General features: G+C 34.3%; 1 protein-coding gene across 1 annotated transcript; it reads left to right on the top strand.

Moving 5' to 3' along the window:
• The first annotated feature begins 424 nt into the window (after positions 1-424).
• Positions 425-12,518, top strand: LOC145112735 (protein NDL1-like). Its single transcript, XM_079048868.1, has 8 exons — positions 425-506; positions 11,012-11,103; positions 11,151-11,213; positions 11,714-11,813; positions 11,901-11,998; positions 12,118-12,206; positions 12,297-12,362; positions 12,515-12,518. Exons 1-8 carry the CDS (start codon positions 425-427, stop codon positions 12,516-12,518), a joined length of 594 nt encoding a protein of 197 aa, XP_078904994.1.
• Positions 12,519-12,819: the final 301 nt, after the last annotated feature.

The raw sequence follows: 12,819 nt of genomic DNA on the forward strand, positions 1-12,819 counted from the left end.
ACATTTCCTTGAATCTGGGGGGATAGTCCCCAGATGTATCGCTCCACCTTTTTACTTTCCGGGGTGACCATCCCGGGACATAATATTGCTAGATCGCTGAATCTGGCAGTGTAGGTTGCGATGTTGGAGTCTTTCATTGTAAGGTTCTAGAGTTCTTACTCTAGCTTTTGTACTTCACCCCTCGGGCAGTATTCTGCTAGCATCAAAATCTTCAAGTCCTCCCAGCTCATGGTGTTGGCCACTGGGAGAGTAAGTGATTTGACATAACCGTTCCACCAGGAGAAGGGTCTATCCATGAATTTGCAGGCTGCGAATTTGACCTTGCTAACTTCTAGGCATGTGCGGGTATCCCTGCCTATCTCCCTGGTTAGTATTATTGGTATTGCCTCCAGTCCCACTGTTACCATTTGTGCAGATTTGTGACATGGCGGCTGCCACCGCGGCTGTTACAGCAGCTTGGAAAATGACAGTGTCCATCTGTGAAGGTGGTGGCGGTGGTGGAGTTGGTAGTTTGTTGTTGACACACCTGATAGATTTACGTGGTGGCATCTTTCTGCCATAAGGTTAAAAATGTTTTCGAATTAGAACATCGTAACTATAGGCCTATTTATGTCGACTGTATAAGAATAACGATATGAAAGAAACATAAATAGCCTAATTGTGTAGTTCTATAGTATCATAAAATACTCCTATAGTATTTTAAACTTTATGTTTGGTTCTAGAGTTTCCTTGTATGGGGTGTTGGTAAGTTTTAGACTCGTTGCCCACCACGACCATACCTAAACACATGTTACTCATATCTCGTATAAATATAGTTGATCAGGCTATATTTATCCCATATATGATTACATAACTGTCTAGGCTTAATCGTAGTGTTAAACTTATCATAATACTTTTATATGGTTCTTATTATGACACTATTTCTAGTATGTATACTTTTTGTAAGAATATTGTTATATTTTAAAAGTATACTTCTTAGTCAGAGTGTTTTAGTCCCATTGTATTTATAGTTGTATATCTTACGTGGTTTGATATACTTAGTTCACTATAAATAATGCTCTGATACCAATCTGTCACACCTCCAAACCAGGATGGCGGAAACGTCCGGGGGTGGATAACTTTCATGTATCGTATCACAACATAGAGAATAATAGTGACCAAAGCAAACACAACCATCATAAATATAATTGAAAAGTTTACATTGTTTTCATGAGTTACATGTTTCAAAATCAATTACAATATGAAGATAAAAATGATTTGTCTGATGCCTTAGCATCCCATCCTCAAAAGCTGGTTGTTACGTGTTTTGGTGATTACCTGAGAATACAAGTAGTTTTGAAAGAATATCAACAATTAAGTTGGTGAGTTCATAAGCGTTTGTATGTAGAGTTGAAAGCCTTTCTTTATAAAAGGATAGTGTTCGTTCAAGAAAATCCAATATTTTCCTTTAAAAATGAGTTGCAGTCATAAAAACCCAAAGACCGAAATGTACAAGTATTTTCCATACTTATAATAGTATATGCAGTTTTAAATTATATAAAACCGCTTGAGTGAATGTATCCCCGTAAACTATATGTATCGTTGTTTCCCCATGTGAGTTATTATAACCGTGTTAACGACATAGATGGCCTGTGACGACGTTCTTCAGGTGTCGGAATGTTATGACATTTGTCACCCCAGACCTGCCGGTCTAGCTGTTGCAAGCAGCTTAGGTGTGGTATTGTCAGTCCCGTATAGATCTATACACAACTATCACGCTCTCTTACAGGAGACTCCGGTTATAATACAGGAATTATGTAGGTACACTGATTTGTATGTGAAGATTTTGGCTCACAAAATTTGATTCAACGAGTTTACATATAGTGTAAATGAAAAACCCTTTTGTAAGTAGAATAATAACCTTCAATAGTAAATTCATAGTGTAAAAGACCTATAAACTATACCGATTATAGTTTATCATAAATGTTTGTAGTGATGAAAAACCTTTACATGTATGATTATCACTTTACCATGATAATAAAATAGCATGAAATAACCATATATAAGTTACTATATAATCATACATTTTGCTCAACATGTTACAAGAGTGTTAAAGATTCACAATAATAATTATTTGATGTCAAGCACAACTACGTGAGTCTTTAGTATAAAAATGTCCATTTTTATTTTCTAGTTTTTGATTCTTTTCTGTCCATGTTCTTAGAAAAATTATAAAACAATCATCGTAAGTCAAAATCTGGATCCGTAAACTCTCAGAGCTTAGAAAATGAGTCTACTTTTGTCCATAATTTTTACCCTGACCTTTAGTGGTTCCTAACTAGCGTAAAAATGTTCATTTTCACAGACTGGTCCGAAACTATTCTGAAATGATAGCCAGTTTTGTAAAAATCACCATAAATCGTAGAAAAATCGTATGAACGCGTGCGAGTAGTCCTTAAAAATTTATAGACCTGAACTATTTGCATATTGTACAGTTTTGAAAAATATTAAGTTTAAGATTGGTAAAACATTCCGTGAACAAATCACAACATTTTTGTATAAAGTTGATCTTTAAGTTTAGATTATGTTTTAGTGACATAACTTGTATTCCCCCCCCCTAAAACTTGGAAAAACTCGAAAAAGTAGGGTTATGAACTCACCTTATGTGTTTTCTTGATGAGTGGAAGGTTTAGGATGAATAGTTTCAAGTCAAGAGCACTTGAAAAATGCTTGGAGATTTTAATGATCCTATGGACGTTAATATGTGAATATGTGTGTAAATGATTTAAGATTATTATGGAAGTATGTAGAAATCTTAGAAGTTGGATGAAATACTTACCAATAAGGAGGAAGGACCCAAGAACACTTGTTGGAAAAACGTGGCTAGAGAGAGAGAGAGAGGGGAGAGCTCTTTTGTGGAGAGAAAAGTGGAATTTTGGAAGTAATAGTGAAGTGAGAGTTAGATCTCCTGATCACTTATTTTAAAGGAAGAATTAGGCAAGTGGATGGGTTGTTGGGATATGTAATAGATAATGATTTGACCAATGGAGACTAGACAACTGACATAAAGGTGACATTGGGTTTGATGGGGGGATGCATTTGATCCACTTGTGCTATATAATATCTTTTTAACTTTAGACGTTTATTTTATGCAAATGTGTGATTTATATTTAATAAAGCTTCAAGATGTGCATAAAATATGAGTTTAGGAGGTCTAGGATGTGAAAAATATGAGTTTGATGGAAATCCAGCGTCAAAAACTCTTAAAAACAACGAAAAGTCTGAAACTGCCAAAAATATGGAGTGGTGTCCAAGAGGGTTCGATGCGAGAGGGTTCGCAGTGAACTTGTCGTTTCCCATTTTCTCCTCCCATTTTGAGTGGTTTTCAACAAATTGAAGGGTTGGGATGGTATGGGTGTTTATGGAAAAGGTTGGAAGTGTGATTCTTGTTACTAAGAGAGATTTAGGAGAGATTTGGGAGAGAAGAGAGAGAGAGAGAGATTGAGAGAGATTTTGTTTGTAGTCTTTGTTATGGTTTTGCCTCGTAGTTTTAGGATTATGAACTCCACTATGCTGTGGTATGAGTGTTATTTATCCCCGAAGGATACATAGTTGAATTTTATCGAGTTGATACGTTTCCCACCCATCTTAGGGTTTACGCTGACAATTGGTAAATTCCGAGTGATGCTTCATATTAAAATAGTAAGTTGTACATTAGGAAACATAGTGTAAACACTAACGTACTAGTACTGGTCGAGTTGACCGGGTTGACTTGTTGACTTTGTTTGAGCCAAAGTTGACAGTTGTCACACATATGGAGTTGTCACGAAGATAATTATTATCCTACCGACATAATCTAGTGGGTCGACATTGGTGCTTTCGACCCACGAGTATAGTTATAGAAACTCGCCTCTCAATCTGAAAGATCGCTGAAGAGGACACTACTCCGAATATCAGCTCTACCGGTCACCTATTCATTGGAACATAACCAAACTTAACATATAATCAATATACCCAAAATACCCCTAGGTCAAACTCGAGGTCAAAGTCAAATTCAAAGTGAACCGGGTCAACTAGGTGAGTACGTTGGGCGTACTCAATAGGTACACAGGGAGTACTACACGTTTGACTAGAGTCGAGGGGCTAACCACGTACGTGCAACGTACCGTTTGGTACACCCAACGTACGCGGCTGCCACCCTTTCTTCCCATTAAGAGCTTAATCCTTAAGTTCTTTCATCCAAAATCCATATCTAGCCCTCAAGTGATGTTCTTAATCATAAAGTTTCCAACTTTATGATCTTGCATGACTATTAAGTGCTTAATACCAAAAATCCTAACATCTTAACTCTTTAATACATCCTAGCTCATGCATGGAGGGAAACTAAGGTTCAAGATTACATTTTTATGGTTTCTAATAACTCCATAATGGATACATTATCTAACTTTATCTATTAGAATGGTCCAAACAACCAAGATCTAGTCTTTAAGTCTCAAAGGGACCAAAAGTGCATCTTTTTCAATTTAATCCATTAAGTCCAAGTCTCCAACGTTTAGATCCGAATCAAAATGATGTTTATATGGATAAAGTTTCCAACCTTGTCCATAACAAGGTCACAAACTTGCGAGATCTAAACTTTATGCACTAAAGTGAACAAAAGCTCATAACACCCAAAACTAGTTAGATATAACAAATGCATCATCAAGATTCAAGCTTTATACCTCTAGAAGAAAGATCAAGGTGAACAAAGTCTGGATCTACGAGCACCAATGCAACCAACACTTCTCCAAAGAGCCCCTTATTCTCCAGGATGCACCAAGAGCACTCCACAGCACTCAAGAACACCTTCTTTTGCTCAAAAGGCTCAAACTGGGATTACGGTTTTCAAGGGAGGGTGTTGGAGAGGTGGAGGCTAAGAATGAAATGGGTTTGTGGAAGTTAAGGAGCTTAAATAGGGCTCATACCGCGAAAATAGGGTTTGGGCACTGATCGTGTACGCCCAACGTACTCCAGGTATGCCCAGTGTACTCCAAGTATGCCTAGTACGCCTAACGTACATCCTGTACGACCAACGTACTCCAGGTATGCCTAGTACGCCCAACGTACTCCAGGTATGCCTAGTACGCCTAACGTACATCTTGTACGCCCAACGTACTAGACTAAGCCCCTAACCTTCCTAACTTCAAACGGTCATAAATTATTTGTTCCAACTCGGTTTTCGACGATCTTTATGTCCACGAAAAGGTATCGAAGAGCCCCACAATATTATCTAGATATCTTGGACTAAAAACTTCCCGAACAAAAATCCATATTTCATGCAAGAAGTCCAAAACATCACTTTTCTCGTTTTACCCTTTGACTCCAACACAAACCAAACTCTTGGATCCCGTAATCTACATTACCCACATCCAAATAGGTCTAAATATCTTTTTCCCAAAGCCTGAAGTCTTATGATACTTGATCTTCGGGTTATGACTCCGAATTATAAAACGACTTGAAAGAAGGTGTTATAGTTATCCAGTTTGCGCTTTTTAAATTTTTTTTTTTGGGGGGGGGGGGGTCGGTATTTTGGTTGGGATCTAGTTTTTATAGTTGTGAAAATGTTGTGTATTATATGTATATAGAAAGAAAAGAATGACGTAAAAAACGATGGTTCAAATTTTGATATTTATAAGTAAAATTGTTATTTAAAAAAAATTTAAATTAATTTTTTTCAAAATTCAAGGTTGGAACGGCTAGTCAAATGGTCAAACAAAAGGAAGCCCTCATTGGGCGTTGATACTCGTGGTCCGCATAACGAACCACCACGAAACTGAACAACCATGACCGACCGGGATGATGTATACGGTTGAGGTCTGTTGTCACCTCAACCACAGACCCGCTCGTGGCTTGTATACCATATGCTCTAACAAATCAGTTTTTACGGCTGTAGACTTTATAATCATTATAATAAAGATAGTGGTATAATTGTCATTTAAAAAGTCAAGGGAACAACTGAGGCATAATAAAGTACAACTTGGTTTTGCATGGCAGTTAGCCACTATTATATGACCAGAACATTTATTGCCAAAAGCTGAGGAATAAATCATTCTTACTTCAATTATGTTTCCATTTCAACCCTTCATGTTTAATCAATTTGAATTTCACCTTTACTATTTTATCTTCTCTTTTCCAAATCTTTATATATATATATATATATATATATATATATATATATATATATATATATATATATATATATATATTATAATAATAGCATGTCTTATATTTAAAAAAAATGTTTTATTTAGACAATAAATTTATTGTATATTCGTTAGGGGTTTCATGACATATATTAATAGAAACTACGTATAAGACTCATGTATTATATGAGTTAACTAAAAATAATTAAATATAAATGTCTAAATATTTAAGAACTTTTGATTTATAAGAAAAAATAAGAAAAATAATGAATTATTAAAATTGATTTTTTTTATCTTTTAAATTTAAATAAATAAACTAAATAAATTAATGAGTTTTAATTTATGAATTTTGAAATAAGAAGGTAAGTTCATTAATTAAATTAATATTTATTTATTATTACATTTATTGTAATTATTACATTAAAATATTATGTGAAATTTATTAAAATAGAAAAACTCATAAAATGACATGTGAAAAAAAAATTAATTCAAAAAAGCCACAAAATAACATTTGACGAATTGAATAATAGTGTGACATGTGGAAAAAAAAATCTTAATTTATTAGAGAGGATTAGAAATGATTCGAATATAACAAATAAAAGACAATAAAAGAGTTGAAAATACAAGTACAATGACAAAATTGTCCTTAAAGGAATACATTTGTTATGGACATGCCATTTTCCGTAACCATGGAATTGATTTTTTTTTTAATAAACTTTTTACACCTAAAACTCGGTCCATTTTACACCCTTGTAACCAATAATATGCCGATAAACAAAACAAAAAACATGATTTTGAGAACTCTTATATTCTTTTTCCAAATAAAACAAAAGACTTTACTTTACGGACTTTTTAGTCAATTGAATTACATAAAGAAGGCGTAAAAAGGAAATGAAGGTTGGGCGTGCATTGCCAAAAGGCGATTTTTATGATCATCATCATGTTTTCTTCCTTCCAATTTCAATATTTGCTTTATAATGTACTTCAAAGTTCAAAAGCAAACATTGTCTTGTTCTACAAACTTTCACCTATACCCATTGTACCGAACTATCTTAGAATGCATAGGACCCATCGTCCATGCTCAACTTATGATGTGAGATGGTTTGAGCTCTATTCTTATACGTTATAGATTTGTTTTATTGTATAAACAAACAATGTTAATTAGCATATATACATCAGTGGTATGTGGTGTATAATTGTCTATATACGTTGGACTCTTTCATCTCTACAGAAGGCTCTTTTAGAAATATAATAAGTATATATTAATATTAATGTATATAATATTGGTGCAACACAAAACAATAAATAAATATAGATATTTATATATGTTGGGGACTTTTTTTTAAACTATTTTAGAGATTAATATTGAAGTCATGATTATGGTAATCGTTACTCTAGGACGTCTTGTGTAAACTGGTTACACAGTCAAAATGATAAATTAAAAAAAAAAAAAAAAAAAAGAGGGAGGATATTGTCTATATATCCTACTTATTAATAGTTACTTGCGTACAATTTTGGCTTACAATAAAGTATTTTAACTTTGTTGTGATAAAAGTGGTTGGAGTAAACACATAGTAGTTGAGACGACTATGTGTTATGTCGTTTTGTGGATATTTAAGTGAGTATAGATAAGTAAAAAAGGTAATTGAAGGCACTTTTTGTTAAAGTTGGGTAATGAAAAGGAGGCAGCCGTGCGATGCTTTTGCAGACCAGTACCATTACCACGTTCAAACCCAACATATTTGGCTTTTCCTTGGGTGATGTTACTAGAATTTTACCTTATTTTAGTAGGGAAAAAAACATTTTAAAAGTGTTATCAAATTAAAGTTTTCTTAGCTAAAGCTTGTTCATCAAAAAGATTACTTTCAGCTATAGAAAAAGGGAAAAGTATACACAAAATAGACAAAGGTAAATAGGCTCTTTTTTCTTTTTCGTCAACTCAATTTAAGGAATAAATGTAAAAATGATTTTAGTGGATTATGCCATTATGGTATACTGGTATAGAAGAAAATAACCATTTTTATCTTTATTTTTGGCAATTACAAAGTAAAAAGTAATTGGGCTCCTCAATCTATTATGCTAAGGCTACCCGGTACGGGGGTAGTTTCACGCGTCTTGGGTTGAGGTGGCACCCTCTCCCACGCGTGAACACCGCCCCCAAAGCCAGTAGGGTGCTGGTGACGTGGTTCCAAAGACACGACGAGACGCCCAATCACAATCCTCCATTTTTGTAACGTTCGGAATTTGTAAAACAAACGGCTATATAGCCGTTTCTAACATTAAAAAAAAAATTTACTTTTTACCATTTAAACACAAATATTTACACCTATAAATTATCCACTATTCTACTTAAATTTACACTTCAAAAAACACTCTTTATATTTTATTACCTTCTACAAAAAAAACTTCATCTCTCATATTTTTTTTCTCTCAACATGGATTCAAATGCAAACACCCCAAACACTCCAAACACTCCAAATGCAAATGTTAGTTACATGCAATTGCTAACCTCCCCAATCCAACAACAACCTCTATTCACCACTTCATACCCACAAAACTTCTACTAACAACAACCACAACAATTCAATCAACCCTAATTCCAAGCCTTTTAACAACAACCTTCACACCAATTTCAACAACCTTCTCAACAATTTCAACAACATTCTTAACAATTTCAACCATCTCAATCTCAACCTATAAATCTCGACAATGACGACGACGACGAACGGGTCCAAGAAACACAACAACCAACTCGTCGAAGGCAAAAAAAAACCAAAGATCCAAGAAAAAAAAAGACTACCGCATGGAACGAAGACGAGGAGGAAGCTTTAGCAAAAGCTTGAATTTTCATATCCCAAGACGGGGATGTCGCCAACGCACAATCGGGTCAAAGTTTTTGGTGTCGTATTTTAGATCATTTCCACGCGTTATTAGGAAAGAAAACGGAGCGGACGTACGACTCGATCAACGCAAAATGGCGTGACTTACGAGCGGCTTGCACCAAATTCAATGGCATATTTGACAAGCTTAAAAATATGCATAGAAGTGGTAGCAACGACTTCAACATTTTAGCGACCGCGACCTACGAATACAAAATTACCACCAACGGTAAACCGTTCGGCCACCAAAAAGCGTGGGAAGTTTGTCGTAACGGTCCAAAATGGGTTCTATATCCGGAAATGGCGCATTCGGGATCTACAACCGGTTCCAACAAAAGGGCAAGAACGTCCGAGTCGGACGTGGGTTTTGGACTCGACCTCAACGATGACTTCGATGCCACTGAGGGGGAGGGCCCAGCGGACGTCCAACTTCGTCGACCACCGGGACGGGACAAAGCGAGAAAGGGAGCGTCTTCAAGCGGAAAAGCACCGGCAACTAGCGAAAGCGAGCTTGCGACATCCATAGATAAAGCTCTAGTGTTTCTAGAAAAAAAGTACGAATCGTCGGAGGCAGCTAATCGCCAAAAAATAGCTCTTACCGATCTTCAAATCATAAACACAAAGTCCCAACCGGATCTCGACCCGGAAAATCTTGCGACCTTTCTTAAAATTCAACGACAAGTCCGGGAGAAATATGGAATTTAGGTTCTCGGTTCAATGGTTTTAAATAATTTAGGATTTTATTTATGATTTTAAGTAATTTAGGATTTTATTTATGTTTTCAAGTAATTTAGGATTTTAATTTTTTATGTTTTATTAAGAATTTAAGAATTTTATTTTGTGTTTTTTATATTAATCTAATGTGGTTTTAATTTTAAATTATGGTTTGTATATTGTTTTTTATTTAATATAATGTTAAAAAAATAAAAAAAATAAAAAAATGAATTTGTGGAGTGGTAACCATTTCCAATGTTTAGTGGGTTGGTGGTGGGTTGGGTGTGAAGCTGACGTGGCGCACATGTGGCTGCGCTTTTCCGGTGGGGTGAGTGTGACCACTCCCCACAGCCTAAAGGGAGTTGTGCCGAGCTCGTTAGGTGGATGTCGAATATATATATATATATATATATATATATATATATATATATATATATATATATATAGAGGAATGATCATTTGAGAACTCAAAGTTTCCCGAGAACCAGAGAACTAAAGATGGAACGTTGGATCAAAAAAAATGAAGAGTCGAGATGTAAGGTGACGTTTTTGTAAATAAGTAGACAAAAAAAGAAGGAAGAGTATCTTAATTAATTCAGTCAGAGGTATTATAGGAATAAAAGTATAATTAAATGATTTCTTAAATCTAATATCTGATAAAATAAATTTTTCATCTCTCTCTCTCTCTCCTCCCCGTTTTCCTCTCTCGCTCAAAGCTACGATCCATCCTCCGACGACTCACCTCCATCGAATTGCCTCTAATCCTTCATCAAATTTCATGCTTTCGATTCTGAAATTGCTTCTACTCTCACGAATACGGTGAAGATAAACGATGAACATGATTTATCGTCGATTTCCAGATCCCAATCGATCAAACTATCATCATTGATCATCAATCTATATGAAATCTGAAATCCCCCAATGATCGAAGTTTCATTGTTGCTGAACTCCTTGATCTCACGTTCTTCATATAAAAAACTCCAGTGAAGATGCTTTGATTTTGAATCGTTTTATCCTCCATCAATTCGTTCCCCAGAGTACACTGTAATCGCCGACTTCATCTCGGCCTCCACTGTGGATTGAAGACCTGAACGAAGAAGATGATTCCTTGTCGATCAAAATTTAGGTATCATCTGTTTCTATTATTGACTCCTGACCTTTGTTTGACCTTTATGAATTTTTTTTGCCTAATCGTTAAGTTGAACCTGTTTAGTCAATATGTTTTTATAAAGAGTTAAATCCTTGTGTTGATTGTAGGTATAAAAATAGACACATGTGTTATTAAAAAATATAGATATTTGTTTGCACTCAACATGTTTGATGAAATGCCTCAATTAGAAATATCACATGTTAACTTCACTTTGACTTCATGAATGATAAACCAATTGCAATTTAGGATTCTGTCCAAGTCAACATCGGAAATGTCGATGAACTCGTTGCCAATAAAGTCATCACACAGGTACTAACTATATCATTCTACCTAAAGTGGCTGAAATTTGAGTTATTGTTTTTTTATAGTGCTGTATGACTGGATAAATCTTCATGATATTCATCAAATATGTTAAATGTTAGTGTCTTGATACATTAATCCTGGTTCTTTTACTTAACTTATTAATACATTGTGTCCAGATTAAGATTAAGTAAAAAAGAAAGTCATAATAGCTATCTGGATTGATTGAGTTAAAAGAAAAAGATCCTAAATCATTGAAACTTAGTAAAAAAGAGATATCCTATAAATGTTTGAAATGGTTATGGTTGCAGCATATTGAGGTATTGACACAAATGGAGAAACTCAACTACTATGTTGTCCTAAACCATTTGAGGTAATCTGTGATTCCATGAATCCATCGTTTTTTTTTGAAAGGGGATTCATGTTATTCATTGTGTACTAATTTGAATTGACTCTATATCTTAAATTCATGTTCTCATTGTTACACAAATTAATAATTTCATTTCCAGGAACACCTTGTAAAAACTTCCAGTGGATTTGTTTCTGTTGCCATATATGGAGATCAAGAGAAGCCAGTTCTTATTACATATCCTGATTTATCTTTAAATCGTAAGTGATTCTGTTTTTCATTCGTTGATCAACAAAATTTGTTGAAAATAAATGAAATCTTGCTTATTTGTTTGCATGTTTGAACAGATATGTCATGTTTCCAAGGTCTTTTCTTATGCCTTGAAGCATTTTCTTTACTGATTCATAATTTCTACATTTACCATATTAGCCCTCCCGGCCATGAGGTCAACAATCAAAACTTCATTTTTATTTTTTATTATTCTTTTTTAAATATATAAACAATTCAATAGTAAAACAATTTGTATTCCTATCTTATTTTATACATCTTTAAGAGCTTTTACAGTTGGAAGCTGCAACAATGTCATATAATGATCCATTGTTATCTGTTGATGACTTAGCTGATCAGGTTGCTGAGGTTCTTGAATATTTTGGGTACTTTAATATTTTTTTAGTTTTTCAACTAATAATTTGGATATAAATAGTCTTTTTTATTTTTATTTTTCTGATGAATTAATTTTGCAGACGTGGTGTCGTTATGTGCATGGGAGTAACAATTGGTGCGTATCTACTCACCCTGTTTGCTGTAAGGCAAATCCTTTTTGTTATATATATATATATATATATATATATATATATATATATATATATATATATATATATATATATATATATATCCAAAATTTATTTAAATTCTTAAATTGCAAGGTTTAATTAGTCTTTTTACATATTTTGTATAACAGATAAAATATAACATGAGGTGTGCTTGGACTCATCCTTGTTTCTCTTTTATGCAAAACTCCTTCATGAACAGAATGGTTGTGTAACAAGGTTAATTCTAAATGTTTTAAACTTATGTTCTCACCACACATTCAAAATAGATTGTTTTCATATACCAATAGTGATGCTCATGTGGTTGGTAGATCTGAAGATGGGCGTCTCTTTTTTGGGATCTGGTGGATACATTTGTGGTTTTAAGTTTCCAAGCTCACTCCTTGTTAGTAAGAGATTCATTTGACATTTTTTTGATAGAATCACATGTGATTCA

Source organism: Lactuca virosa, chromosome 5 (assembly GCF_052849685.1).
Source record: "Lactuca virosa cultivar CGN04683 chromosome 5, Lactuca_virosa_CGN04683_v6, whole genome shotgun sequence".
In the NCBI taxonomy this organism is placed as follows: domain Eukaryota; kingdom Viridiplantae; phylum Streptophyta; class Magnoliopsida; order Asterales; family Asteraceae; genus Lactuca; species Lactuca virosa.